At 40.9% G+C, this 27,254-nt stretch overlaps 2 protein-coding genes across 3 annotated transcripts in view; one reads left to right on the top strand and one right to left on the bottom strand.

The window, feature by feature from the left end:
- tex2l (testis expressed 2, like) overlaps positions 1-27,254 on the bottom strand; it is a 61,823-nt gene that overhangs the window by 20,600 nt on the left and 13,969 nt on the right. For both annotated transcript variants that reach the window (XM_077626657.1, XM_077626658.1), the window contains exons 5-6: positions 13,490-13,583; positions 4,070-4,181 (exon numbers count right to left, since the gene is read on the bottom strand). The gene's annotated coding sequence lies outside the window, so the exon portion shown is untranslated. The remainder of the gene's footprint in view (positions 1-4,069; positions 4,182-13,489; positions 13,584-27,254) is intronic.
- On the top strand, positions 5,526-26,612 carry LOC144093287 (heparan sulfate glucosamine 3-O-sulfotransferase 6-like). The gene is made up of 2 exons (XM_077626661.1): positions 5,526-6,212; positions 24,814-26,612. Exons 1-2 carry the CDS (start codon positions 5,785-5,787, stop codon positions 25,439-25,441), a joined length of 1,056 nt encoding a protein of 351 aa, XP_077482787.1. The 5' UTR covers positions 5,526-5,784; the 3' UTR covers positions 25,442-26,612.

The following is a 27,254-nucleotide window of genomic DNA, read 5'->3' as shown; positions in this document are numbered from 1 at the left end:
AATGTTAAAAATTTCCATTATTCAATTTATTGCTACAGTAGTGAATCTTTATATTACAGTATGCTGTCAAATTCGGCCAGGATAAGAAGATAAAAATTAAGCTACCCTAAAAAGTTTGAGGAGATTCAAACGTTAGCTTTATTTTGGCTTTGGTTGGCGTCTGATATATGGTGGTCCTTTTGTAAGAACGGACTGCGAACGTTAGAGAACGGTCTTTATTGCGTGAATGACATCACGATTGGAACTGCTGCAATGGCGGGGTCATACCGGGCACCGTAAATCGCGTGGTCACCGTAGCGTGTCGGCCAAGATTCGTGTTGAAAGCTTCGGATTTTGGCGCCGAGGAAAAATGGAAGGCCGGAGGAAGACAGCCAATGTGCAGGAACGCACGGAGAAGAAAACTCTGGGCTTGGGTGGATCTATACGGGATTGGTCAGGGTGGGCTTAATCATTACAAATTGACCTACAGTCATAAATCGACATACGAGTGCCCCGACATACGAGCAATTTGAGATAGGAGTAAAATTTAGAGCGAATATTTATCTTTGGATACGAGTTTTCCGTTAGTCAGTGCGAATGGCGGAGCAATCGCTAATACAAGAGGAGTATATACTACCGTATTTTGCTGTTTAATATACCCCCCATTTAATATACCTGGGTATATTAAACGACAGGGGTCTATTAGATGGCGCACAAACGGGAAGGTACAATCCACTACGCACTCTTTATGCCGTGACAGGGGGCATCAACATTTTGCAGACTAAAACTACTTAATGCTCAGGTTAAAACTACTTACTGCTGAATAAAGTCTGACTTGGAATTTTAATGAACTTAAGTATCTATAATTATGCCCCCATGAACACCATACAAATCTTGCCAAAAAAGCGGAGTTGCCGTTTAATATACCCGGGTATATTAAACGGCAGGGGTATATTAAATGGCGCACAAAAGCAAACAACCCTCGATAGGTTGCATCTGAAAGTCAGGCTGGAGGCGGGGCCAATAGAGCCAGAAGAAAGGTATCAAAATTTCAAACAAAATTAGAATTAAGTTTAGTGTAAAGTTAGATCAAATTTATTTTTGAGTGTGTCTGCATCGTAATCCAAGTTCATTTAAATTAGTTTATGTTATGTTACAAGCGCGTTGCCGTGCAAAAAGTCTCTTTTAGTATACTATTAAACATATTTTAGTACTATTAAACCACTAGTTATTTGTTACTTTGTTAATAGATGGCGAATAAGAACAAATAAAAATATTTTTCCAATCCAATATCCTGTTTTTGGTGTTTTTTTTTCAGATAGTTGGAACAAATTAATTTGTTTTGAGTTCATTCCTATGGGAAACGTTCATTTGAGTTAAGAGTAAATCGACATACAAGCTCATATCTCGAGGTACCACTGTATTTTATAAAAAAGAATACAAAATTTAAAGACTGTCTGGAGTAATTAAACTACAGTAATTAATGATGAATACATTTTAAGTGACTGTATAAAAGCTTGCTTGCAAAATTGTGCACTCGCACGTTACCTGTCGCTTAAGCCTGCACATGACAGCTTTCATGTTTACAAAATAGACTCATTTGAGATTGAAAAAAAAAAATGCAAAAAATGCACCAGTGATGGAAGAGCGCCGAATCTGAACACGCCCCCTTTATGACTTTTCTAAGAGGTTTTTGCCACAAAGCAATTTGACGGTCTTGTGCTGGCATGCTTGGCTGTCGGGGTTTTTTTTCTCTTTTTTTTCCAGTCAAAAGATGTTTCTTGTTGTGAGCTTTTTAGGCCACACCCATTGCTATAACGCACTGTGTCGGCGTGCCCTATATTTACCCGACCGGCTCACCGCGGAACTCTGCCCTGCTTTTACGGGCGGAAAGTGTGTGGCCTCGCAGCTGGCCTTCACGCAGCGTCCGGCTCTGTACGTTCTCTCGTCTGGAGTGTATACGTTCTTTCAAAATGTCCGTCTGTGGAGCTTTGTTTTCCCCATGACATACCGGCTGTGAAATGTGGTTACGGCGGTCAAATACCACAGACGGGTGTCGTTGTTGTCGTTATTATTTTTGTCCCGGGGGGCAATTATGCAACAGCAAAAGCAATTTAGAAACTAGAATATGAGCTACAATGAGACCTGCTTAAAAAAAGATTAATAGTCAAACATGGCAATCTGTGCATAATTAAGTCATTAAAATGAGTTATAATTGCCTCTATTTGCCTGAAGGGGGAGTTAGTGCATTATTTTCAAAAAATTGAAGCTCCTAAACTTAATTCGACATAGTTCCACGATGCTAAAATTAACAAATATGTGAATTAGCAATCAAATATGGCAATCTGTGCATCATTAAAAGTCATTAAAACGAGTTATAATTGCCTCTATTTGCCTCAAGGGGGAGTTAGAGCATTATTTTCAAAAAATTGAAGCTCCTAAACTTAATTCAACATAGTTCCACGATGCTAAAATTAACAAATATGTGAATTAGCAATCAAATATGGCAATCTGTGCATAATTAAAAGTGATTAGAAATGAGTTATAATTGCTTCTATTTGCCTCAAGGGGGGGGTCAGAGCAGTATTTAAAAAAAAAAAATTGAAGCTCCTAAACTTAATTCGACATAGTTCCGCGACACTAAAATTAACAAATACGTGAATTAGTGAGTTTTTTCAGCAAATGACGGAAGACAGGTTGGAGATACTTAAAAAAAAAAAAAAATTAACTGTAATTCCAAAAGTACTTTCCGACTGCCTATTTCTTGGATCCAAAATATCTTTTTTTTCATTTGTTTTATTTTATTTATACACAGAAGTACGCTACGATGCCCTATTTACGGAAAATATGCGCCATTTGTTTGTCATTTCTACAGCCCGATGCCGACATCGTGTACGAAGCGATTGTCGTCAAAGGGAATTTTGTGAAGGATTAAAAAGCACGAGTGAGCACGCTGAGCTTTGTGCAGCTGTCTGCTTTCCCAAGCGAACGCATACCTGACACAGGTGGACAGGCATTGAACACGGAGTTTGTCGCTTACACTTGCAGGTGTGTTTACATTACGGCGTGTGTGCTTTGACGGGATGAGAGGGGAACGCTTCTTTCTTTTTAACGTCACTCAGCGTTCATTTTCCACTGTACTTGTGACTCATAATGGTTCCAAATTTGGACACGTGAATGACAAAGCTGCTTTTTGTCAGATTCCTTTGATCAAACCATCTACTGTACATCAATAAAAAGTGTGATATCATCACTTAGTCAATGAGTAAAGGTTAAAAAGTCGTATATAATATGACAATGGTTATTAAGGTTGGAACAAAAAATGGTTACGCAAGTTTTGTGCTCTCTGACATGTCTTAACTGGTTGCAGTCAAGCTTGTATCAGCATTTGTTTTTGTTATTTATCTTTTCTCTGGCAATGTGGGTGAAAGATACAAACTGTCAAAATTTTCTTTAGGCCTGAAAACAACAGAAAGTGTTTTTATTTCATATTTTATATAAGAAAAAATTACATAATATGTAGATATCTGATATTTTAGACAGCTATGGAGTACTGTAGATTTCATAAGTGCCAAAATCTTTGTTTTTTTCTGTTAAAATAGTTCAAAAATAACAAAAATTTAAGCTACAAGTGAAAACAACACAGTGTTTTTATTTCATATTTCATTTAAGAAAAATTAACATATGTCAATATCTGACCAGGCTTTATTTTAGAGAGCTATGAAGTACTGTAGATTTCATAAGTGCCAAAATCTTTGTTTTTTTCTGTTAAAATAGTTCAAAAATAACAAAAATTTAAGCTACAAGTGAAAACAACAGAAAGTGTTTTTATTTCATGTTTTATATTTAAAAAAAATAACATAATATGTAGATATCTGACCAGGCTTTATTTTAGACAGCTATGAAGTACTGTAGATTTCATAAGTGCCAAAATCTTTGTTTTTTTCCTTCTAAAATAGTTCAAAAATAAGAATTAAAGCGACAAGTGGTGTATCTTGGATTGTTTTCCCTACATTGCATTGGGTGTGTGTTAACTACAAAAAGATAAATGATGTCGCCGCCGTTTAGGGACTTAAGGAAATTGACATACCGCCAGGATGGGGTCGATGGAAAGCGCTTTCACCCCCTCGGGTCCGTCAAGCGTATGGATGTGCTGTCGCGTTGCGCCTCACGTAGGCTTGACGTTGCCAATAATTTGGAATCTGTACGGAAAGACAAAATAGTGCGTTATTTCCACGGCAGCAATTAGCCGCATGGCTGTCATTGTGGGCTGGATGTCTCAGGTAAACACACCATCAGCGACTTTTGCTAGACATTGTCATTGATCAAATTAGCACGAGTTGGAGACACAAAGTTTTGGAGGCTGAAGTATGGACGTCAGGGACCAATGGCAGGCACCTTATCGTTGCCAGATCAGGAAGTTCGTTTCCGTCCCAATCAGACCACAAATACAACCCACCCAAATTGTCAACATTGCGGCACACATGCGCTTTAAATAAAACAAATAGGGTGACTACATTTCCGAAAACAACAATTATCAATTGGGTCAAAATAGGTTCTAAAATGCCTATTAAAGAGAAAACCAAGCTGTTTTCAACAGAAAAATTGTTTGCACTTTGTGTCAAAAAGAATTTCAGTACAACATTCCTGTGAATAAATACTACATTACTGCTATATTACTGCATTAATCAGCCATTGAGCTAACATAGACATCATTATATTGACAAATTAAGCTCTAGTAAAACATTATAGTAGCAACTTCCTTAAACAGTGACCTTGTTTTAAAATTTTAAAAAAACATTGCCATATATACACATCTTGTCACACCCTTAATTTGCACATGGCAAGTTTAGATTGGATAACTTTATTCATCCCGTATTAGGGAAATTTCACTGTCACAGTTGCAAGAGGGTGAGAATACAGACACAGCAAAAGACATTTTAGACATAAACAAATAGGTAATAAAAAAATTAATGAATAAACAAATAAGTGTGTTGCATGAAATGTACATATATACATATATATTCATATACATATATACATACATATATATATATATATGCACACACATTTATACATGTATATACATACATATATATACACACATATATACATATATGTATATACATATATCTATTCATATACATATTTACACATACATATACACATACATACATATACACATACACATACAAAACACATGTATACACATACACATACATATACACATACATACACACAAATACATACACAGACGCATACACATACATACATATACACACACACATACACATATACACAAACATACATATACACATACATATATACATACACATTTACACAAAGTTATACATACGGTTGTTCTTAACATTCAGACATTTCTTTTGGGCACTGAAAGGCAACATTCGCACGGCAGTCTTGCAAATGTGCGCAAACCCCCCCTGGGATTTTCTGTCAAATTAACCTCAATCCTTTCAAACTGCTTGAAAAACAGTGCGCTGGAAGCGAGGAAGGCATCTGCTAATTATTTTGAAGGGGCGTGCGTTTTCATGACAAGGGCGTGGAAACACATGGAAGAGCCGAGCCGAGGCGTCTCCGCACAGAGTCTCTGCGCGCAGACAACTCGGAGCTCGGCAGGATCGGCGCGCGTCCCGCAGCCCCCGCAACTCTCGTCGCCGGCCGGCTTCTCAGGTGGGGGTCGCGGAGGAACAACATGGAGCGATCTCGGATGCAACTTCCCCATCCCTCGCCCCGTCTCCTATCCTGAAAGGCGCCTTTTTCCCACAAGCCCAACTATGAAGACTCATGGGATGTAGTAAATGGAGAGCTGCGTTCAACTTCGGACACCTGAAGGTGCAGTCCAAGCTGTCCGCGTTCTTGACCATGCTGGTCCTCTTCGCGTACCTCTTTTACTGCCTTAACGGGATCTGCGAGTCCATGCCGAGAGCCGCGTACGAGCCAAAGACGCAAAATGTCCACGGGGACGCACGGGAGACCTGGCCGAAGCGAGCCGAGGCCAACGACGAGCGATTGTCGGACGGCGGCAATCGCACGATGGCCGTCGCCAATAACTTTGGGAGCAAAAAGTTTCCTCAGGCCATCATCATCGGGGTGAAGAAGGGAGGAACCCGGGCTCTCTTAGAGTTCTTGCGCATCCATCCGGACGTGAGAGCCGTCGGAGCCGAGCCACACTTTTTTGACCGGTTCTACGATAAGGGACTGGACTGGTACAGGTAAGATCCGATGGCATAAATGACACAAATGACGCACTGGATGAGGAAAATACATTTAAATGCAGTTAATTAGTTTCACTTTACAAACCAAAACTGGATCGAATTGCTGTCAAAATACTTATTTTACACATTTTTTACTTGAATGTAAACATTCATTTAGTTTCAACCCCATCGAGTTCGCGGGGGTGCCAGAGCCGACCCAAGCCAGTCAGTCGCAAGACTTCCCACAACTCATTTTTTTTAGGTATTGCAATAATACACGTGTATAGTTGCCTTTAAATATGTGGCCCATAAAAATAAGGAGACTAGATTGCTCACACGTGCAAAGTTCATGTTGCACAACAGGTTTGTTTTGTTTTGCTTGACCAGTCGCCAAGCAATGGCCAAGTTGTGTAGATCATTATAAAGTTTAGGATGTCTTTCCGTGGCTTCTTCAAAAGGACTGCCACTGCCCCAGAGTGGTTACATTACATATCTGTGGGTAAAAGTTTCATACAGCCACCACGGACAACATGCCTCTCGCCGTCAATGGCGAGTGAAACAGGGTCGCTTGCTATGGCAGTGAATGAGTTGCGATAACATGTAACAAAATGATCCAGCGATATAATGCAAAAATGTATAGTTATACAAGATATTTAAAAGTATTTCTATATTCATATATATATATATATATATATATATATATATATATATATATATATATATATATATATATATATATATATATATATATGTATATATGTATATGTATATATGTATATGTGTATATGTATATGTATATATGTATGTGTATATGTATATATGTGTACGTGTGTGTACATATATATATACACATATATACATATATACATATATGTATATATATATATTAGCAACACGCTTATCTATTCATTTATGTATTAATTTATTTATTACTTATTTATTTATGTCTAAAATGTATTTTCCTGTGTCTGTATTCTCACCCTCTTGCTACTGTGACATCTAATCTAAGATAATCTAATATTCACAGTGCCTAGTACAGTAATCCCTTGATTATCGCGTCTTCACCTATCACGAATTCACTACTTTGCGATTTTTTCCGCCATAATTATAAAAAATGTTTAAAAAAAAATAAACTCTTAAGTGGAAGCCACTCTTGCTACTAGAACTCAGCACTGAAAAAAAGTTATAATAGGGGTGACCCTACTTCGCGATTTTTCCGATTGTCTGGTCTACATTAACCGCGATATTCGACGGATTACTGTACAATGTCCAACAGGTCAAAATCAAAACAACTCAATTTATGCCAAGTTTACTCACCGTAGAAGTTTCATGAAAACAATTCGTTTGCAACCTTATTTAGATTTTTCCTTTGTCTAAATCACCCGTTTATATGATAAAGTCGAGACAGCTATATTCAAATTGAGAGGACAAAAGACCTATGGACGACCCCCCCGATCTACGGCGATGTGTTCCGAAAAAACCCTCTCATGATATGTCATCAGCAATAGGCCGCTTTGCCCAGCGCCCCCGCGGACGGCAGGGTGTACGGTCCCCTGCCAATAAATTGCTTTTTATTGAGCTGACACGCTGCTTCCCAAAGTGTCCATGTCAGACCCCCCCCAGGGGGCTTCATCACCGAGGCTAGTGCGATCACAGAGGTGGGAGGATGGGCTTGGCCTGTTGCTAATGCTCTTCACAAATATGGAATGGATTGAATTCGACCTGATCGTTAAAGACGAGTGAAGTGGATGAACAGGAGCTAGGTGTGCGGAGGTAATAACGGGGCGAGATGTGAGGATCAATGCGACCGTGTAATGATTGGGTCAAGGCGAGGCTCAGTGAAGGCGTGGTTTGTTTTGAATTTTTGTACTTTGGTGTTGTTGTTTTTTTACAATGGCCGCGGGCTTCAATTTGCTGCCAGTTGGAGGCCTTTTGAAGGTCTTTTGAATGTTGTGAGAAGGTTATTTTGTGGTTATAAATGTGGTTAATTGAATGGGTAGCCTCACACAACTTTAGCTATTTATATATCATGCAAATACAGTGGTACCTCGTGGTACGACATGCTCGAGGTATGATGAAAATTTCGATCGAATAATTCGCCCGCGATACGATCAAAATTTCGAGATGCGACCAAGCCAGGCGGCCATGACATGAGAGGTTGTTTATCATTGTAGCGCACTTTTTTGCCGCATCTCTTTCGTGTATAACTACTATATCTACGAGGACTGAACGATTTATTCACATGATTTTCGACCAGGAAACGCACAACGCGCATGCGCGGGCAAAAAGAGCGCTTTCTGGGTAATGAAGTACATACTCATGCACACAACACCCATAGGCAATGGCACCCTTTCTCACAATAAAACTTCATTACCCACAATCAATACGTGGGTAGGCTGTTGCAATTCCTGTTTTCGCCCTAGCCTGTTAGCTCCCGTTGGCGGAGCAATCGTTAATTCAAGACTAGTACTTCTCGTTGGCAAGTGGTCGTGTGTTATCCTATTGTGAGGACATTTGTGTGCATCATTTTGGGAATATTTTGAAGGCAATACAACAGAAAACAGTCCATCGATAGCGAACGGGAGGGTGGAGGCGTGGCAAACCACTAACCCGGAAAACGAAGGTAAAAAAAAGCTTAAAACAAAATTAGAATTCAGTTTTGTGTAAAGTTACATTAAACGTATGTTTGAGTGTGTCTGTATATATTAATCCAAGTTAATTTAAATTTGTTTGTTCGGTTAAAAGTGTGTTGTCGTGGAAAGTCCCCCGGAGACTTTTATTACTATTAAACCACTAGTTATGTGTTACTTTGTTAATAGATGGCGAATTAGAAGAAATAAAACATTTTTTCCAATCCAATATCCTGTTTTTGGTGTTTTTTCAGAGGCTTGGAACAAATTAATTTGTTTTTAATTCATTTCAATGGGAAACGTTCGCTCGAGTTACGAAAAGCTCGACATACAATCTCAGTCCCGGAACGGATTAAGATCGTATGTCGAAGTACCACTGTATAAGGTAATATTGTCCGTTTTTTTTTTGTTAAACACAAAAAAATGAGCTATTCCAGATGACTTACTTTCCTAATATGCGGGTTGTCCTGATGACCTAATTAATAATAAGCCTCATAAACCCCAGTGAGTGTTGCATGATGCGTACGATGGATATATTGGTATATAAATATGATAATGACGGTATGATCCATAAGTAGCCGTTGCTTTTACAGTAGGAGCTTTTGAAAGCCAAGTGTAATTATTCACTCTGCAGTTGAACCTGAGGCGACCGTATATTATCGACTTCTTTTTTTAGTCGTCATAAGTTCAGCTGACCGACTAAATGTGTATACGCGCCGTTGCTCCGTGACTAGCACGTAATGTCGTAAATTTCATCTTCCAATTTCTGCCAAAAGTGCAGCTAAGAAAATTTAGAGACACACAAAAGTCAGATTTACGATAACGACCTCGACATTGTAAATTCTCCCTCGTCGGGTTGCCAGATTACCGTCCAGTGGAACTCGGAGGAAGTTTTAGTGGAAAAAATGTGGATTGTAACAGTCCGCTGAGGGTTGAATGGCAAATTTGAAGCCAAAGCTTTAGTGGGTCTAGTTGATGTATTTTCGGACTATAAGTCGCGCCTGAATAGAATAGTCGTAGCGGCCAAAGAATACGCAAAGAAAAGGAAAAATATGATAAAGTCATTTTTAAGAGGGCCATTTTTTATTTGAGCAGAAATCAAGAACTAACATAAAAAATGGAGACTAACAGGCTAAATAAGAAGATGACGATAGCCCCAAAAAAACATAACAGAATGTCAGTGGCCAGATAAAAAACATAATAATAATTTGCATTTGAGAATTAAGTGTGACTTATAGTGTGGAAAATACGGTAAATCAATTATTTTATAAGGTGTGCGAGGGCAGATTCAGTTTTATTAAGCAGCGGAAAGGGTTAAAAGGACCCGAAATTAAATTTTATGGCTTCCTGTTGATGTCAAGCTGAGCGTGCCTCGTACGCTTTTATTTGTCCCTTCGCGCTTGTGATAAAATAAAAAAATAAAAGTGTGTTTTGGTTAGCGTTCTAATCCGTTGACAGCCCATGTCAACACCATGCGAATTAGACGTGTGTAATAACAGGTCAGGCATTACAACGGACAGCTCAGAGACAGGGGGTGATAGTGATTAGGCCCCCTGGCCTTTTCGGCCTATTGGGATTCTTTATCTTCAAGCACGCAATGATGGGATTCGTTTTATGTAGCTTTGACATACTTTGACACGGTTGTTCGTTTTGGTAAATAATAATCTTCAGAAAAGAGCTTTTGTTCATCGATATGCTGTCAAAATTTTGTAGTTTTGAGGGATTTTCTGCGACAGTTCAAATTGTTTTTATTTAGAAATGGCTATTTTTTTCTCTTTAATTGTCAGAGTCGAATATTAAAGACTGATTTTTTGGAAAGGAGACACTATTAATATTTCCAGCCATTTGGCCTTTCTCTCCCGATTTGAACTTTGAAAGCAAAAAAAAGTGCTTTTCAAACTCTCTTTAATTTATTCTCTCCCGTGGGCCATCCATTCCTTCAAAAGCATCAATGGAGCGCCGTCCTTTGTTTCACCGCAATTAACATCCAGATATCATGTGTTATTATTCGTTTAGCGTAATCACACGCTAAGTACGCGGCGACTCCCGTATCGATTTAAAGCAGACTGTTGGAGTGCCGGGCCAACAAAAATCATGTGAAAGGGAGCTGGAAAGTATCACTTAAACCTTCATTTTCTGCACTTTCAAAGCGATGTCTGCTTCTTTGAGCGCCAACGCCGAAGAGAGAGAAAGAGAGTGAGAGAACCTTGGCCCTTGCGTTCAACTCCTAACCAAGTAAAACACATGGACATCCTTAAAGGAAGCATTTGGCAAATTGTTTTAGAACAAATGCTTATATGTGGAAAAGCCTTGGATTTGCCATTGACTGGAAGTGATTCTGTGGTTTCCTGATGGAGAGTGAAGGCTTTGTGTGTGGGTCTGGGTCTGGGTGTGGGTAAGAATGCATTGAAATCTACGGTCATACCTCTACTTATGAATGCCTCTAGGTACCAAAGTTTCAGGTTACGATTTTTTTAATATGCAAATGAGTGACTCGAGATATGAAAAAGAGCCAAGTTACGAAATTCCTCAAAAAGTAAATCCGTTATCCATTATTTTATTTTGAATTCCCCTTATTAAGCAATTAAAAACTGTACACATGTATTGTGGCGCACACACACATAGGGCACACGTAAAAGTCTAAAATGTACTACAAAATGGACGGCTTTCGGCCCTGGTAGAACGGGCTCTTGCTGTCATCTGGCGGACAAACATGGGTATTACATCTATAACGGCCACGGAGGGAGATATTTCAGCGGCGCAGGGCACATTTTCATATGCTTTATATATTTTAAGACATTAATATTTCATTTCCTTATAATTTTGGTGTGTTTACTCACATCTTTCATACAAAATTGGGACACCTTGACCAATTTTAAAGGTTTTAGTTGGTAGTTGTGTGAGGACCGTGGAACGAATGAGAAAATTTACATATAAAGTACACCACTTACAAAAAGTTCAAGTTACGAAAAAAGTCTTAATTTCATAAGTGGAGGTACGACTGTATTAATTCTTCTTATTTTTTGGTCTTATTGGTTGTCGCTGAACAGTTTCTTTTTGTTCCCCAAAATGTATGTCGTGTAAACATAAAGAAATATATATAGATATAGATTGACGCCCAATTCAATTTGACTGGAAGGCTGGATTATGAAAATGATGATCCCCATCAATGGAAGTCAACGAGTCTATCCATAAAAATTGAAATCAATCAATACATTCCTTTACGCCAGATTCCGATCATCTGAAAATGACCTAACCAGGCTAGATTCTCAAATTATAAGAATATATTTGCTATTATACACAAAAAAAAACTGCCATTCCCATCAGTTCTTGCGCAATACAAGGCCGCCAGGCCGTCGTCCAGGTGGATTTATCGACTTCGGCCCACTCAAATTGTACAATTTAAAGTTCTCTTTCCCGTCTCTAAATCTGTCTGCTTATCGACTCATCTTTTGCCCCCGTACTTTTTGAGTCTAGTCGCTTTGAGACAGCCGGGTTGCGTCATTCCGTGGGGAGCCCGACGCGCTACTTAGCTCGGAATGCGCGGGTTTTATTTCCCTGTGGGTGAATTTTCGAGCCACGGCCAGGGAATCGCTTCTTTTTCGCAAGGGTAGAAAAAAAAGCAGCGTATACGTTAGGCCGCGAGAAAGACAGCTTTGTACGGCCAATGGAAATCGAGAGTAACACTTTTTTTTTTTTAAATCGCATCATTGCTCCAAGGAAATACTTTTAGCAGGACGCCTGTCAGAAGCAATCAGGGTTTCATCCATGTGAAATTTGTGTGGAAAGAAATGAACTTACCAAAGAAAAAAAATGAGTAACACCTGTAGAACGGAGATGAGCCGAATCAACCGTTGACGGACGCCGTTAAAAGCGGTCCGAATCCGCCGATATTCTCTGATTGTCGGCGGTTTCGAACGGCGCTGCGTCACCCTGACAGCCCAATAGCGTAAAATAATAACCGCCATAACCACAAGATAAACACGTCGTTAAACGAATCCCGCTCTGATCGTTTCCGTCGTGGACTTAAAAGCACTTTCTATTGTGCGCCGTTGGGCTGCTAGCTAATATGACTTATGACTGAAAAAACAAAATACATTTCCTCAGTTTTCCAAAAAAAAAAAGGCTTTTGTTGCTTCTAAACGATCCGGGAAAATTTCTAGCTTCAATTGCTTTAACGTCAACTTGATTTCACGTGGGCTAGACCATTTTAGATATAATATTTAGATTTTTTTTTAATAAATTGATGAAAAGAACTGGATTAAAAGCCCTGAATATTCAGTTTTTTATAGATCTAAAACAATGGTTATTTTAGCTTTTTTTATATATTTTGAGATTTTACAAAATGATTTTTGAACTAAAAACACAAAAAAATGGATTAAAAAATGACAATTATTCATTTAAAAGGGGGAAAATCAGGAAATTAAATATACATCTATACTGTTCATTTCAATTTGATCCTAAAACAGAAAGTCGGCACTCATGATTGACTTTCCCGGGCCACACAAAATGATGCGTCGGGCCAGATTTGGCCCCCGGGCCGCCACTTTGACACATGTGCTCTACACTATCGTACCATTTGACGGTCCAAGAAAATGAGGAAAAACTGCAACGTGTAATTAAGCACGACGAGATAAAGTGGTTTGTGATGCGTGTGGTTTTCACCTCCAGATAGGGCGCCTCGTCCATCATCGATACTTTGACACGCGCTCATCGCTTGACCTTTTTCCTCAGTCGTGATGGAGTGGGATGCTCGGCACTGGAGAGAACGCAAAAATCAGAGGATCACTGACCAAGTTTTTTCTCCATCCTTACGATTCGAATACAATAATAATAACAATAATCGGACATAGGCTTTGTCATCATCATTGACTGGACAAAAGCCTAATTGTCATCATACCCAGAAACTGCGTATGACGAAATTGGTGATGGTGAAAATGATGTTTTCTTCATGCAAAACATAGAATTCAATGACTTTTCTCTTAAGGATTTTGTTGTATTTAGATAAGCACTTAAAATATCACAAAGCAAACATGAACATGGCTTCTGATACCGTATCTTGATGATCTGGTCTACCCGGGTCCTTGGGGGCTTACATGGGCAAACTTCCTAATTGGATTTAGTCGAAGCACGAGCCTTGGAATTCCCTCAAAATAGCCTGGGCCAACCAAAATGGCTGATTTTGGCTCGGCACGGGTTCTGGAGACTGTTTTGTTGAATCTGTCCGCCCAATTTACGACTGCCTTAGGCCAGCGGTGTCCAAACTGTGGCACGTGGCCCACTTTTTATCGCCATTGAATACGGGCCCGCACATAAAACTTCAATTCAACCGACATTAAATGTCTCAGTTTTAACGCTAAATGGAGATAATTACTTTAAAAGCGCCTCTACGCTAGCTGAGCCTCAAAACTTGACATATTGAACACAATTGTAGAACACTTTAGAATTTTTTTATTACTGTAAATAGAAACATATACATAAAATACATTCTAAAACCCGATCGTGTCATTTTTTCCAACTGATTCCGATTGGCTATTCAACAAATAAGAGTTTCAAGTTGGCCCGTGCGTGCTCAGATTCTTATCTTTTTTAAACCGGCCCTCCGAGAAAAAGTTTGGACACCCTTCCTCCAAGTTATACTTGCAAAAACAGATAAACGCAACGAAGATTCATTAGTCAGAAGAACGTAAATGGAGAAATTCCAAGAGCCGAAGTCCAAATATCAAAGCAAACAATACCCGAAAAAAATCTGCAGCACCCGTGCATGGTTTTTGCATCTTGCTAAGAAAAACATCGTTTTGACACGGAACCTAAACAAAAACAAATGCCACTCCGTTCTCGGCGCACATCCCCTGAAACGTAATCCTTAAATTCAAAATATAGTTGAATCTCCTCGCCGGCGTCGAGTTACACCGGCGCGATTTTCCCGAAGCACGCTTCACGTTTAGGAACACAAACAAAAATGTGGAGCGAGGTCGGTTTAATCATCTCTTGCGGCTTTCATTTGACGTTAGTTTGTAAACAGAGAATGTGAAAAGCTGCTGGAGAATTTTTTTAATAATAACTTCAGCTCCATCAATTATAGCATCTATAATTTTTCCCAATTATGCGGCGTCGGAATGTAACCCTCCCCATTTTAATGATACGGTCACAGTGTCGGGATCAAGCCTGGGCAACAACACGGTCTTGTGAAAGTGCTCCCGTCCAATCCGCTTCTAGTGTGTTGACTATCAGGGGTGAAGGACTGAAAAGACTTGAAAAGGCGCTAAAACGTTTTATTCATTTCCATTATTGATCGCTGGCGTTGGCTTCTGTTTAATGTCTGACTTCCATGTAAAGAATGGCGAGATTTAGCTTGGCGACTTGACTCAGTCTTCAAGTATTTGCGCCAAAAGTCTGCGTGGAAAAAAGTCTCTCTGGCGTAAACACATGTCGAAGAATCAGCAATTGTCGTGTTGAAACTCATTCGGAGGGAAAGTGAGATTAATTACGCCAGGAACGAGAGTTGAGGACATGCAGAACAAGACCAGGACGTGGGAAATGACCCAAACGGGTTCACGTTGAAAGCCACCCAATGAGAAAGAGTTGTGGGCAGCCATTTTTCTCTCGTTCGGACCGTGGAAAAGATCCCGAGAAGCTGAGAAATACGTGATTCTTCAGTTCCGATATGCCTTGCTACGAACTGTTAGCTATAGCGGTTTTCTCGTAAGACTGCCACGTCACGTTTTCAATCCCGGCCTGTTGCGTTTCCCTATCAAAGACTATTTTGTTTTGTTTACAGTCCTAGACCGGGACCGGGACTACCGTGCCCGCTAGTAAAATAAGGAAAAGGTAGCCTGAAACAGATTGCTTCGTGGCATAAATGACTGGGAATGACTGGGAAGCTGTTCCCAGGCGGACAAGCTGGCTGTGATTTCCCTTCAAAGATTCAGTGAACAATGATCAAAAAAACCACAGGAAGCAACGGGCGGAAACTGCTCGGGAAGCGACTCATTAGAATCAGACAGTATCGAGGGCTCTTATTGGCTGGTTCCTGGAAAGCTGCCAGACAATTCACACGGAGCCAATTAAAATTTGTTTATGATGTTGGCCTCCATATAGAAGTTTTTTTTTGCGATGCAATAAATGTTACAGCATGTTGGAAAATAATATTTGAACTGGTTTAACTAGTATTATATATACACTCCGCATTTTCTCACATATTAGCCACCTCCGCGTATAAGCCGTACCCTTAAAATTGCCTTAAAATGGTTGAATTTTCCAATTTCTCTCGTATAAGCCGCCCCCTGATTCACAATTTTCACCTTCATATTCATGGTTTTAATAGGGAGTACATATGTGTTACTTTGAAGGGAAAATCTTAAGAAAAATCATCGTACATGGTATTTCTGAGATACTGTATAAATCAATTCGTGAATTTCACATTCCTATTGGCTGCACATTATCTATTTATCTGTTCACCTTTTCATTATTTTAAATAAATGACCGCATTGTCTTGCGTTATGGCGTTTTTTCACATTGCCATTTCGTGCATGTCAAGTTTAATTTGTGCGCATATAAGCCGTACCCTCGAGCCAGTTATCATTTTTTTTAGCGACAAATATGGCGTATATGCCATAAAATACGATAATATACTCTTGTCAAATAATAATAATAACCTGATCGGGAATTGGGCCTCACTATGTAATTTTCAGAGGATAGAAATTGGGTTAAAAAAAATCATCCAATTCACGGAAGACAAAAACAAGCCTTGGTGACACAAAGTCTGAATTATTAAGTTACTAAGTGCATGTAAAAATAATCCATCTAATAGTGGCGACCAAAGAGACATATGGTGTAAAACCACACCCATTACAAGAAGAAAAAAATGCCATCACATTTCATTAGGGATGAAATGTGTTCTTTGCGCGTATTCCGCACGGATATCGCAGTCCACCGCACATTTCCATTCGAGCAGCCCAATTATGTGGCGAGGACATGATGACATCAGTTGGGGTCGGGAAGGAAGGAGGATCTGTAATTTGCTCATCTCTCCACCCCATCTTCAGCCGCTCCATCCTGTGTTTAGGAGAATGCAACCCAAGGCAGGGCGGGGCGCCGACTCTCCCGACCAGTTTCCGGATAAAACCGGGCAACTTTGTCCGACAGGAACGCGGCTAGATTTTCCCATTCGATAAGTTGGGTAATTAGCGGTGACGTGCCCACGTTAGCTTCGCCGCAGGGGGCTTTCGCTAAACCCCCCCTGGAAAGTCGAAACGCATTCAAAATCTTGATTGCATACGTTTTTGAGTCATTCCGCTTATGAGGGGGTGCTAGGGCCGAGAACATCGCATGATCTGGGTTAAACGATGAAACCATATTTTCTCGTATATACATTGTATTTGTCGCAAAAAAATTATGACTGGATTGAGGGTACGGCTTATATGCGCACAAATTAGACTTGACATGCATGAAACACCATAATAATGCAAGACAATGCGGCCGATAAGGTCATTTATTTAAAAAATAGAGAAAAGGTAAACAAATAAAATGCTAAACAAAATTTATGTTGATATCTATGAATGAAATTCAAGAAAAAAAAACTTAGCTTGCATAAAACATGAAAAAAAACTCACTTGTGCCTGCCATTGCTCGCTCAGGGCGCCGTCATCATACCTAGGGATGACAATCTAGACTGCTACGGACACACTTCCTGGTTGTACTGGTCACGTGACTTACTGCGTGCAGCCAGTAGGAATATAAAATCCAGCAATCGATTCATACATCATCTCAGAAATACCATGTGCGATGATTTTTCTTAAGATTTTCCCTTCAAAGTAACACATCCCTATAAAAACTATGAATATGGAGGTGAAAATGGTGACTCAGGGGGCGGCTTATACGAGAGAAATTGTCAAATTCAACCATTTTAAGGCCATTTTAAAGGGTACGGCTTATACGTGGATGTGGCTAATACAGTGGTACCTCGAGATACGAGCTTAATCCGTTCCGTGACTGAGCTCGTATGACAAGTTACTCGTAACTCGAGGTAAAGTTTCCCATTGAAATGAATGGGAAACAAATTCATTCGTTCCAACTCTCTGAAAAAAACACCAGAAACAGGATATTGGATTGAAAAAAAAGTTGTATTTCTTATAATTCGCCATATATTGACAAAGTAATAAATAACGAGTGGTTTAATAGAAATAAAGTGTTTAATCTAACTAAAATTGGGCAGATTTCGCCGAGGGGAGAGGGGCACAAAAGGGGCGGGGGGGTTCGTTTTTTTTCTTCCACAAAACGCACTCGTAAACGGAACAAACACTCCACCCTCACGTTCGCTATCGATGGGCTGTTTGCTGTCGTACTATTCCCTTCAAAATATTCCGAAAATGATGCACACAAATGTCCTCACAATCGAATAACGCACGACGAGCAGCAGTCTTTTATCAGCGATCGCGCCGCTGCTCATGTTGTTGTTGTTGTTGGGCCACCTCAGGCGCTTGAGGATTACCCTCAGCAGCGCTAGAGCTGTCACTGGAACGCGGATTAGTTCATCCAGGGGGTAGCCGGAGGTGTGGGGCAGTGCGAATATCTCCGGCTGGATGAAAAACGTAGGGCGCCACGTTCCTGGGTGGCAGCTCTGGGTGGTTTTGTTGGAGGCCGCTGGCTAGCGGCTCCTTTTAGCTTGTAGCATCTGTGTTCGCATCCCCTCGAACGGCGCCTAATGCCATTGCCTGTCGGCGTTGTGCGCACGAGTATACTTCATTACCCAGAAAGCCCTCTTTTCAACGCGCATGCGCGTTGTGCGTTTCCTGGTCTGAATAGCTCATCCGGTGCTCGTAAATATTGTTATACACGAAAGATATGCCAAAAAAAATGCCATGGCAACCTGGCTTGGTCGCATCACGAAACTTTGACCGCATCACGGGCGAATTATTCGATCGAAATTTCCCCCGTAAGACGAGCATTCCGTATGACGAACGGTCGTATGACGAGGTACCACTGTATATGAGAAAATGCAGTGTAAATATAATACTAGTTAGACCAGTTCAAAATGTGATTTTCCAACATGCTGTGACATTTATCGCATAGCCAAAAAAAATCTATATGGAGGCCAGCATCATAAACAAATTTTAATTGGGTACGGCTTATACGCGGAGGCGGCTAATATGCGAGAAAATGCGGTAAGTCATATTTAAGTGCTCAGTGGACTGAATTCCAGCTCCTTTCATGTCGGTGTGGTTTTTCGGAGGACCCTGACTGACCACCTCTGGCTCACTTGTGGCTTCCAGGCCTTGTACTTGTCTGCTTTTCCCCTCAGCCCCAGGCATTTTTGGGTCTTTTTTTCCTACCGACCTACCCCTGTGATGTAAAACCTCTACAACAAAGATTACTTTTCACCACCCCGCAGCGTCTGCCAAGAGTAACTTTAGGTGTGCAAAACTGCGCCACACATGAAGTAATACGGCTCGTATCTTTTTTCACATTTTCCGAGGGATTTTCTGCAGGCTGAGTTTGTTTACGCGCCGATGTTTGGAACCATCCGATAACTCGAGGGAACAGAAAGCCGCAGTGTTTAAAAAAAAAATGAAATCAAACTGAGGTCTACTGGAAGGACATATTATCCGGCCAAGTCTTCTTTGGTTGAAGTCCTGAAACGCAACAAACTAGCCTGGTTTTCTCGGGGTTGATTACAGTCTGTGCTGACGTCCAATCAGCCCACGGGAGTTGGGCAGGCCTGTATTTGCCTTCGCTAATGACAAACATCGCCCTCCGCACTGGACTGAGTTACAGGGAGCTGCGTATCGGACATCTTTGAAGACAAACGGGTTTAAGTAGTAAAGGATGTTGAGATTTTCGGAAGAACCGATAGTCTAGGACGAGGGTGTCAAAGTCTGTTTGGTTGGTGGGCCGGGCTCATGCCAACTTGATCTCGTGGGCTGGACCAGTTTATTTTTGGCCCAAAATGTTAACATACCTGCCACCAGTGACGAGATTGATCTAGCGCTATGCTAGCACCATCAATGGGACTGAAAGATGAACATTTAAGTGAATTGGACCTCTAAAATGAGTTCAATTTTCCTCATTTCTCTTTTTTTCACTTATTTAAGGGTACTCAAGGGTCACTTTTGGACAATTTTGGATCATTTACGATAGATTTTGAGGGACTTTCCAGGATTCTTCTTGTTCGTTTGTCGGTTCCTGCTGATTTTTGAGCTTTTCCAGGTGACTTACTGTTGCTTTTGGGCCTTTTTAAGGTTTCATTGGCCCCGTTTTGACGGCAGGGGGCGAATGAACAAATGGAAATGGAGCAAAGGGCAGTTAATCAAACAACTCGCAAACATCCCCTTGTCGGAAAAAAATGAAATTACGTGCGTACGGTAAGGATGAGTGAGCTACAAAGTGGTCGTCGGGCAGAATAACTCCGCCAGAGGGCCGGATCCGACTCCGTAGAGGGCCATTTCCGGCCCACGAGCCGTATTTTTGAGACCTCCTAGTCTAGGGTTTGGAAAAAGAGAGAATAGGTTTCATAAAATGAGGGAAAGACAAGAGGAAAGAGAGCATTTAAGCATGTGCGTGTAAGAGAGAGAAAAGTGCACATGATGACAAGTTGCATTAAATGATCCTCAGTGATTATACCCCGTGGTTTGGCCCTGTGAATCACTGCCATGTGAGTACGAGCTTCAGGCAGGAGGAGTCCAGTTTTTTGTTTTTTAAAAAAGCAGGGGCGGAGGGGATAAAGAGGGTTGGGGGGTCTGGCCAGGGGCCAGGCAGTGTCGCCACAGATCACAGCTTTTCGGGCAAAGAAACGTCAAGAGTGGAGAAAAACTTCCTCAGACAGAAACACTTCCCCAAGAGTTCTCTTTCCTACACACAAAAAGACACGTGCACATGGTGCGGGTCTGGACTTCATTGCTCCCAGATGTGCATCCATCCTGTGGACGTATGTTCGGATAGTTGTTGTGCGTGCGTTCGCTTCGTGAGCGCTGCCTACAAACAATTACAATGTGTGCGCAGGAAGATGGAAAGAAAATCAAGTCAAGGTTGCCAACGTAGCAGACGCGGGAAACGGTGCGTTCGTCGTTTTAGGACGTGGACACACTCGTCGTTTTGCTGTGATAAAACTCTGATAAATGTCTTAAATTTCCACCGTCAGGTGCTTTTTTTCATTCGTGTTTGAGTATAAATTTGCTGCGGCTGCATCTAAACAAGAAACGGCAAAATGCTGTGGTGTGTGTGTTCAAATCCGAGTTGTAAACAGCAAGCGGCTTTCCCGTTTGAGCTATAAATGGGCCCTAATAAACATTAGGCCCACACACGGGGAACGGGTGCCCTGATAACGTGCAGAGGAACTGAGCCTCAGATGCCCACGCAAAAGGAAATCAAACTTCCTGATTCCCTGGGTTTCAAGGAAATTGGTCATTAGTCGCCTCTTTGCTTGATTGCCCTAAAATAAGAAACATGATAACCTTATGTCCAAACTGAGTTCTAAAAAATCTTTCCAAGATTGAAATTAAAATATGTCCTGACTTTTCTCACTTATACAGTAATCCCTGGAATATGGCAGTTAATGTAGGCCAAACATGGCCGTGAAAATTGAAAAATCGCAAAGTAGTATTATAACTTTTTTTTCTAGTGCTGAGTCCTCGTAGCAAGAGTGTCTTGCGCTTACGAGTTTCAGCATGGATTTTCCCATTTTTATGAATTTAAATAATAATAATAATTAATAGCGGAAAAAAATCGGAAAGTAGTGAATTCGCAATAACCGAGGGATTACTGTAATAATAAATGCCTACATGTCCAACTGGAGGTTATTTCCAATTTTTCCATATTTTAAAAGTACACGAGACAAATCAAACAGCTGATTTGATCTCATTTTATCTCATCGGATCTGATATGATACTATATAAGATATACTATTTGTACATTTCAAATCAAAATCTAATTAAAAGCCTTTATTGTCATTATACTCAGCTGCGTACAACAAAATTGGTGGTACTACTCCACAAGGTTTTCCCAGTAAAAACATCAATAAGTAATATACAAAATATAAAAAGTCACATCCAGGCAAGGTAAATTCTAAATTCTAAAATATTGCACATTTAAACCTCAATATTCTAGACTGGTCTCCTTACATATTTTAAGGCTGGATGAGAAAGTGTGACAGAATCAAAGACACGAGTCTTCTTCAAAGAGGAGGGAATGCTCCCCGACAGTGAAAAAAAAAACGTAAAGGGAACAAAAAAAATGCAAAGAGGTTCCTCGTGAAAAGTGTTGTTCAAAGTTCCTTGGATCAAGATGGTATATCACCACTGGCGTCACGCGGTGCCTGAAATAAATCTGCCAACCGCACTTTCACTTCAAGTGGCCTCGCATTCAAAGTCTGCTCCTCACACTTTGGCCTCAAGAGCTCCTGGAATTGGATCTTCACGCGATCCGTTTGGAAAACAGCTCGGTCATCTCAACGTTTTTCTGAAGCGCCGTCTGATTCTGTTTAGATCCGTGTAACGCGACTCATCTTCCGTCTTATGAAAAGCACAAGTTCGGTGTCGCCCTCGTAAAACATCGTTCGACTGAAAGGCATCTCCATCAAAGCCAGCGTTCCGCTTTTCGCTTTGTAAACGACCGCATAGCCCCAAACCGTCTAAGAACGCGAACTCCATGGGGAACTTTACTGAAATTAGCGGAGATCTTTCTCAGTAGAAACTCCAACGCTGCTCCCCCGTTGAGGTTTCTTTCATCCGAAGTCGGAGATGTACCAAGAACCGGCTTTTGTCTCCTTTGGGGTCAGGAAAATTGGAAGAATGCCGTTCACGACGGGGGTCTCGGCCTTCCATCTTGAAGACGGCGCAAGAATCAACGTCAAATATAGAAGCCCGATCGGGTTTCCCACGAATCCAATCCATTCCTGATTTGACACCATCTCCTCTGGCAAAATCTTCCCGTCTTTTGAAAGCAATACGTCCCCAGAACTTGAGTCGTCAAGCATCCGAGAGAAGAATGGAGAAATACGTCAACACGCTGAAACCTTGAACGCTTGAACAATAATAAGCGGCGAGCCAAAAGCAATATTCCGAGATTTAACGAGAACACATGGCGAGATATCCTTGCATAACCCGCCAAAATATTCCGTAGGCACTGCAAACGTTCGCAAGCAATCATCCATCATACCCAGGTTTTTCTCCCACTCGCCCAGAAAAATACCCGCACTTGTCACCAGCCTAGGAACACCTGCACAATCTAATTTACGATCTTAATCCCCCCCCAAAAATATGCTTACAATAGGTAGCGCCATTGCCAGAGAGAAATTAAAAGTATAGAGTTATACACGGGTGGGAAAACAGTGGGTATCTATTATAAGGTGACACATGGGGCTAATTATTGTACTACCTTACCAGAACCAAAAAAAAAATCGAGGTATGTTCCTAAGCAATAAAAGTCAGGGTTAGATTTTTTATATTTAAGCACGTTGCAGTGACTAAGAACGTCAATGAGTAATGTTTTTAATATTTTGGATTTCCCAGGACAATAAATAAGGTCGACATATGATAAAAAAAACAGTATTTCCAGCTGCAGTTCTTTATGAATATAAACTACAAAGCCTCCCAAAAAACATACTGCATTGTTAAAAGAATACTTCTCTATAAAATATATTTATACATATGACATATTAGAATGAGAGAAATGGAAGAGTATGCGTAATAAAACCTGAATAGGCCTGGTTTAAGTTATCGTCCAATCCGTTTGGGTTTTGTTCAATGGCCGTTAGCCGACCAGTCAAGTTGGATTGGTCGTCTAACGCCGTCAACAGCAGCGAAATTTGACAATTTTGTCAGAAAACAGAACTGCTGGATTTTTGTCAAGGGGAGCAAATGATTTTATTATTTCGTGTTGTAATCTAAAATAATTTGAAGCACGAATGAATATTTTCCTTTGAAATTCTTCCACCATTTTATGACCTTTCCCTTATTAAGGTATTTTTTGTACTACCTTTGTGCAAACTAAGAAACGTTAAAAAAAATCCTGAAAATGTATGTTATTGTTAGTGGTTATCGCAGGGGTGTCAGACTCGGGTTGGTTCGCGGGCCGCTTTAACGTTAACTCGATTTCACGTGGGCCGGACTATTTTAGATATAATATTTAGATTTTTTTTTTATAAATGGATTAAAAGAACTGGATTAAAAGCCCTGAATATTCAGTTTTTTATAGATTTAAAACAATGTTTATTTGAGCTTTTTTTAAATATATTTTGTGATTTTACAAAATGATTTTTGAACTAAAAACACAGAAAAAAATGATTAAAAAATGACAATTATTGATTTAAAAGGGGGAAAATCAGGAAATTTAATATACATCTATACTCTTCATTTTAATTTGATCCTAAAACAGAAAGTCGGCACTTATGATTTACTTTCCTGGGCCACACAAAATGATGCGGCAGGCCAGATTTGGCCCTTGGGCCACCACTTTGACACACGTGGGTTATCGGATTTGACTAAAAACTCTTATCTTTGAGATCAGCGACTAAATGTAGTCGCTCCAAAATGGCTGCCACTCTGCGTCTGGAGACTTTTTTTGATGACTGAAAGAATTCAAGCCTGCATCTGCATGCCGTGGAATTATCCAAAATGAGATAATTGACTCCCGACTCTCCAAATGTAAGAAAGCTGACGGCAACAAACAGCTTTTAAGCCACAAAGTGGAGCGCGGGGAGTTTGAAGCGTGCGTGCTCTCAAACTACAAAAGCAGCTGTTTGACTGTCGTTAAAAGCGAGTCGCTCGAAATACGGCAAGACACGAAATGGCTCGCTCGTCTCGCGGTTTCCTACGGTAGCCCATCGGAGGCCCCCGCCTACCCCAAAGCTGGCGCCGATATAATCGCTCCGTCATTGTCAGGAGCTCAATGACACGTTAAGACGGCCCACGAAAGGCATCTGACGTTTACGAGACTCATCTAATGAGATTAAGTTTTAAACCAGATGAAAACGTGTTTTTTTTCCTTCCCAGGAATCTCATGCCTCGCACGCTGGACGGTCAAATCACCATGGAGAAGACCCCCAGTTACTTCATCACCAAGGAAGCCCCTCGCCGCGTCCTGGCCATGAGCCGCCACACCAAGCTAATCGTGGTGGTGCGCGACCCGGTGACCCGCGCCGTTTCCGACTACACGCAGACCGTGTCCAAGTCGCCGGGTCTGCCGTCCTTCAGGAACTTGGCCTTCCGGAACGCCAGCACGGGCCTCATTGACACGTCTTGGAGCGCCGTTCGCATCGGCATCTACGCCAAGCACTTGGAGAACTGGCTGAGGCACTTCCCCCTTTCCAGTTTCCTGTTCGTCAGCGGCGAGCGCCTGGTGACGGACCCCGCCGGCGAGATGGGCCGCGTCCAGGATTTCCTGGGACTCAAACGCGTGGTGACGGACAAGCACTTCTACTTCAACCAGACCAAAGGCTTCCCCTGCCTGAAGAAGCCAGAGGGGAGCAGTAGACCACGTTGCCTGGGCAAGTCAAAGGGAAGGCCCCACCCACCGATCCCCTCGGAGGTCCTGGTCCGCCTACGAGACTTTTACAGACCTTTTAACCTGAAATTCTATCAAATGACGGGTCACAACTTTGGGTGGGATGACACGGCTTGACACCAAAGCTTTTGAAAGTTTACGGCGGCCAGAAACAATGTGCGTTACCAAAGCTTTATGACGGCGCAAATGGCAGAGCGAGCATTTATCTAGCTTTAATAAATCAAGAATAAAACTACATTTCATTTCGCAGTGGCCATTTTTCCCCAGCAATTCTGGTTGTGACATCACAACCAGAATGGATGATCAAGTCTTGCTTGTTCTTCAATTCTGGTTGTGACATCACAATGAGAATTGATGATCAAGTCTAGCTTAATCATCAATTCTGGTTGTGATGTCACAACCAGAATTGACAGTCAAGTCTAGCTTGTTTATAAATTCTGGTTGTGACATCACAACCAGAATTGTTGATCAAGTCTTGCTTGTTCTTCAATTCTGGTTGTGACATCACAACCAGAATTGATGGTCAAGTCTAGCTTGTTTATGCTACGCTAGCTCTTTGACAAGATGACAGAACGGAAGAGAATAGCGCGCCTATGCATAGCATGCTAGAGGAGTGCAAAATTGTATTCTATTTTATTCTGGATATGACGTCATCTGCTTTTAGTGGGCGGGCCTAGGCTAATTTCATCATTCAACTTTTTCTGTCACTTTTTGGGGGTGGATCTGTGTCCAAAATACGGTCTTCTATCATTTTCAAGTCACTTGTTGTAGCATTTGATAGCACCCTTAAGCTAAAGTGCCGAGAAAATTTCCGGGAGCGATATCAGAAAACAGAATAATTATTTTTTCCTTTGTTATGGGCCAAATTGTTTGTTTCTCTTTACCGAGCTCAATAGGGTCAGCAGGTCGATCCAATTTCAAGACACACATGACGTTAAGATGGTTGTGACGACAGATCGGTGGAAGATTTCAAGAGAACGTTGATTTTGAAATATATCTTATGTGAACCAATCCTGGAATCTTTCCGATACACTTTTATACGCTTCTCATGTCAACCTATTTCCTGTACTGTCCTTTCAATTGAAAGAGATGAAAGCACAGGAAGACGTGGTGGAAAGAGGAGCAAACAAGCACTTTGCCAAGTGTTGTTTTCGTCTCTCTAATTATAAACTTTTCTTGCACAACATCCGCAAACCGCACTCACGTTCCACTGCATATTTCAGAGAGTATAATTTATAAAATGACAAGATATTGTTGAAATGTTTTCCCTGAAACGTTTGTATGAGATTTCTGCAAAAATAATGCTATTGCTAAATGCGTTTAGTGTCATTTTATCACAAAGACCTGCAAGTGAATGAATGTCTTTCTGATGTGTCAGCGATCGAATCCTAGACCTGATTGCGGACCTTCCAGGGTTGCTGATCTTTGACCTGGCTAACCTGCCTGACCCGTTGACCCGTGAGCCCGCACTCATCGTAAACTGCGGACCGATACCGCCACGGTGGTTAATGGAGTCTTGTTGCATGAGCTCCACCCAAACAAAAGCCGTTGTGGGCTAAGATGAGCCCAAGTGGATCAATAAGTGCCAGTTTTTGTTTATAGGCGGTGACAATGTGCTTATGTGGACTACGGCTTACCGTCACTTTGATTTAGCGCAAGGGTCGAGCTTGAGTTGCTATTATATGTTCGTAAAAATCGAAGAAAAAAATTTAACACCTAATATATCTTCAAGAAGCGATTGATTTAGGTCCTGATCCTTTTTAAAATATATATATATATATATATTTAAAAACACGCTGGCATTAGTCTTAGGTGGAAGAATCGCTTAATGAAGTGAATTTAAGACTTTTCATTTTTTAACCAGAACTCTGGAATAGTTCGCTAAATACAGATATATATATTTTTTTAACTCATTGGCTGCCATTGATGG

Source organism: Stigmatopora argus, chromosome 18 (genome assembly GCF_051989625.1).
Source record: "Stigmatopora argus isolate UIUO_Sarg chromosome 18, RoL_Sarg_1.0, whole genome shotgun sequence".
In the NCBI taxonomy this organism is placed as follows: Eukaryota; Metazoa; Chordata; class Actinopteri; order Syngnathiformes; family Syngnathidae; genus Stigmatopora; species Stigmatopora argus.
The sequence above is the reverse complement of the archived record's forward strand: the minus strand, read 5'-3'. Positions and strand labels throughout refer to the sequence as shown.

Coding starts and splice junctions, on each gene's coding strand:
- LOC144093287 (XM_077626661.1), top strand. CDS start 5,785: ATGGGATGTAGTAAATGGAGAGCTGCGTTCAACTTCGGACACCTGAAG. Junction 6,213..24,813: donor AAGGGACTGGACTGGTACAG/GTAAGATCCGAT, acceptor TTTCCTTCCCAG/GAATCTCATGCCTCGCACGC.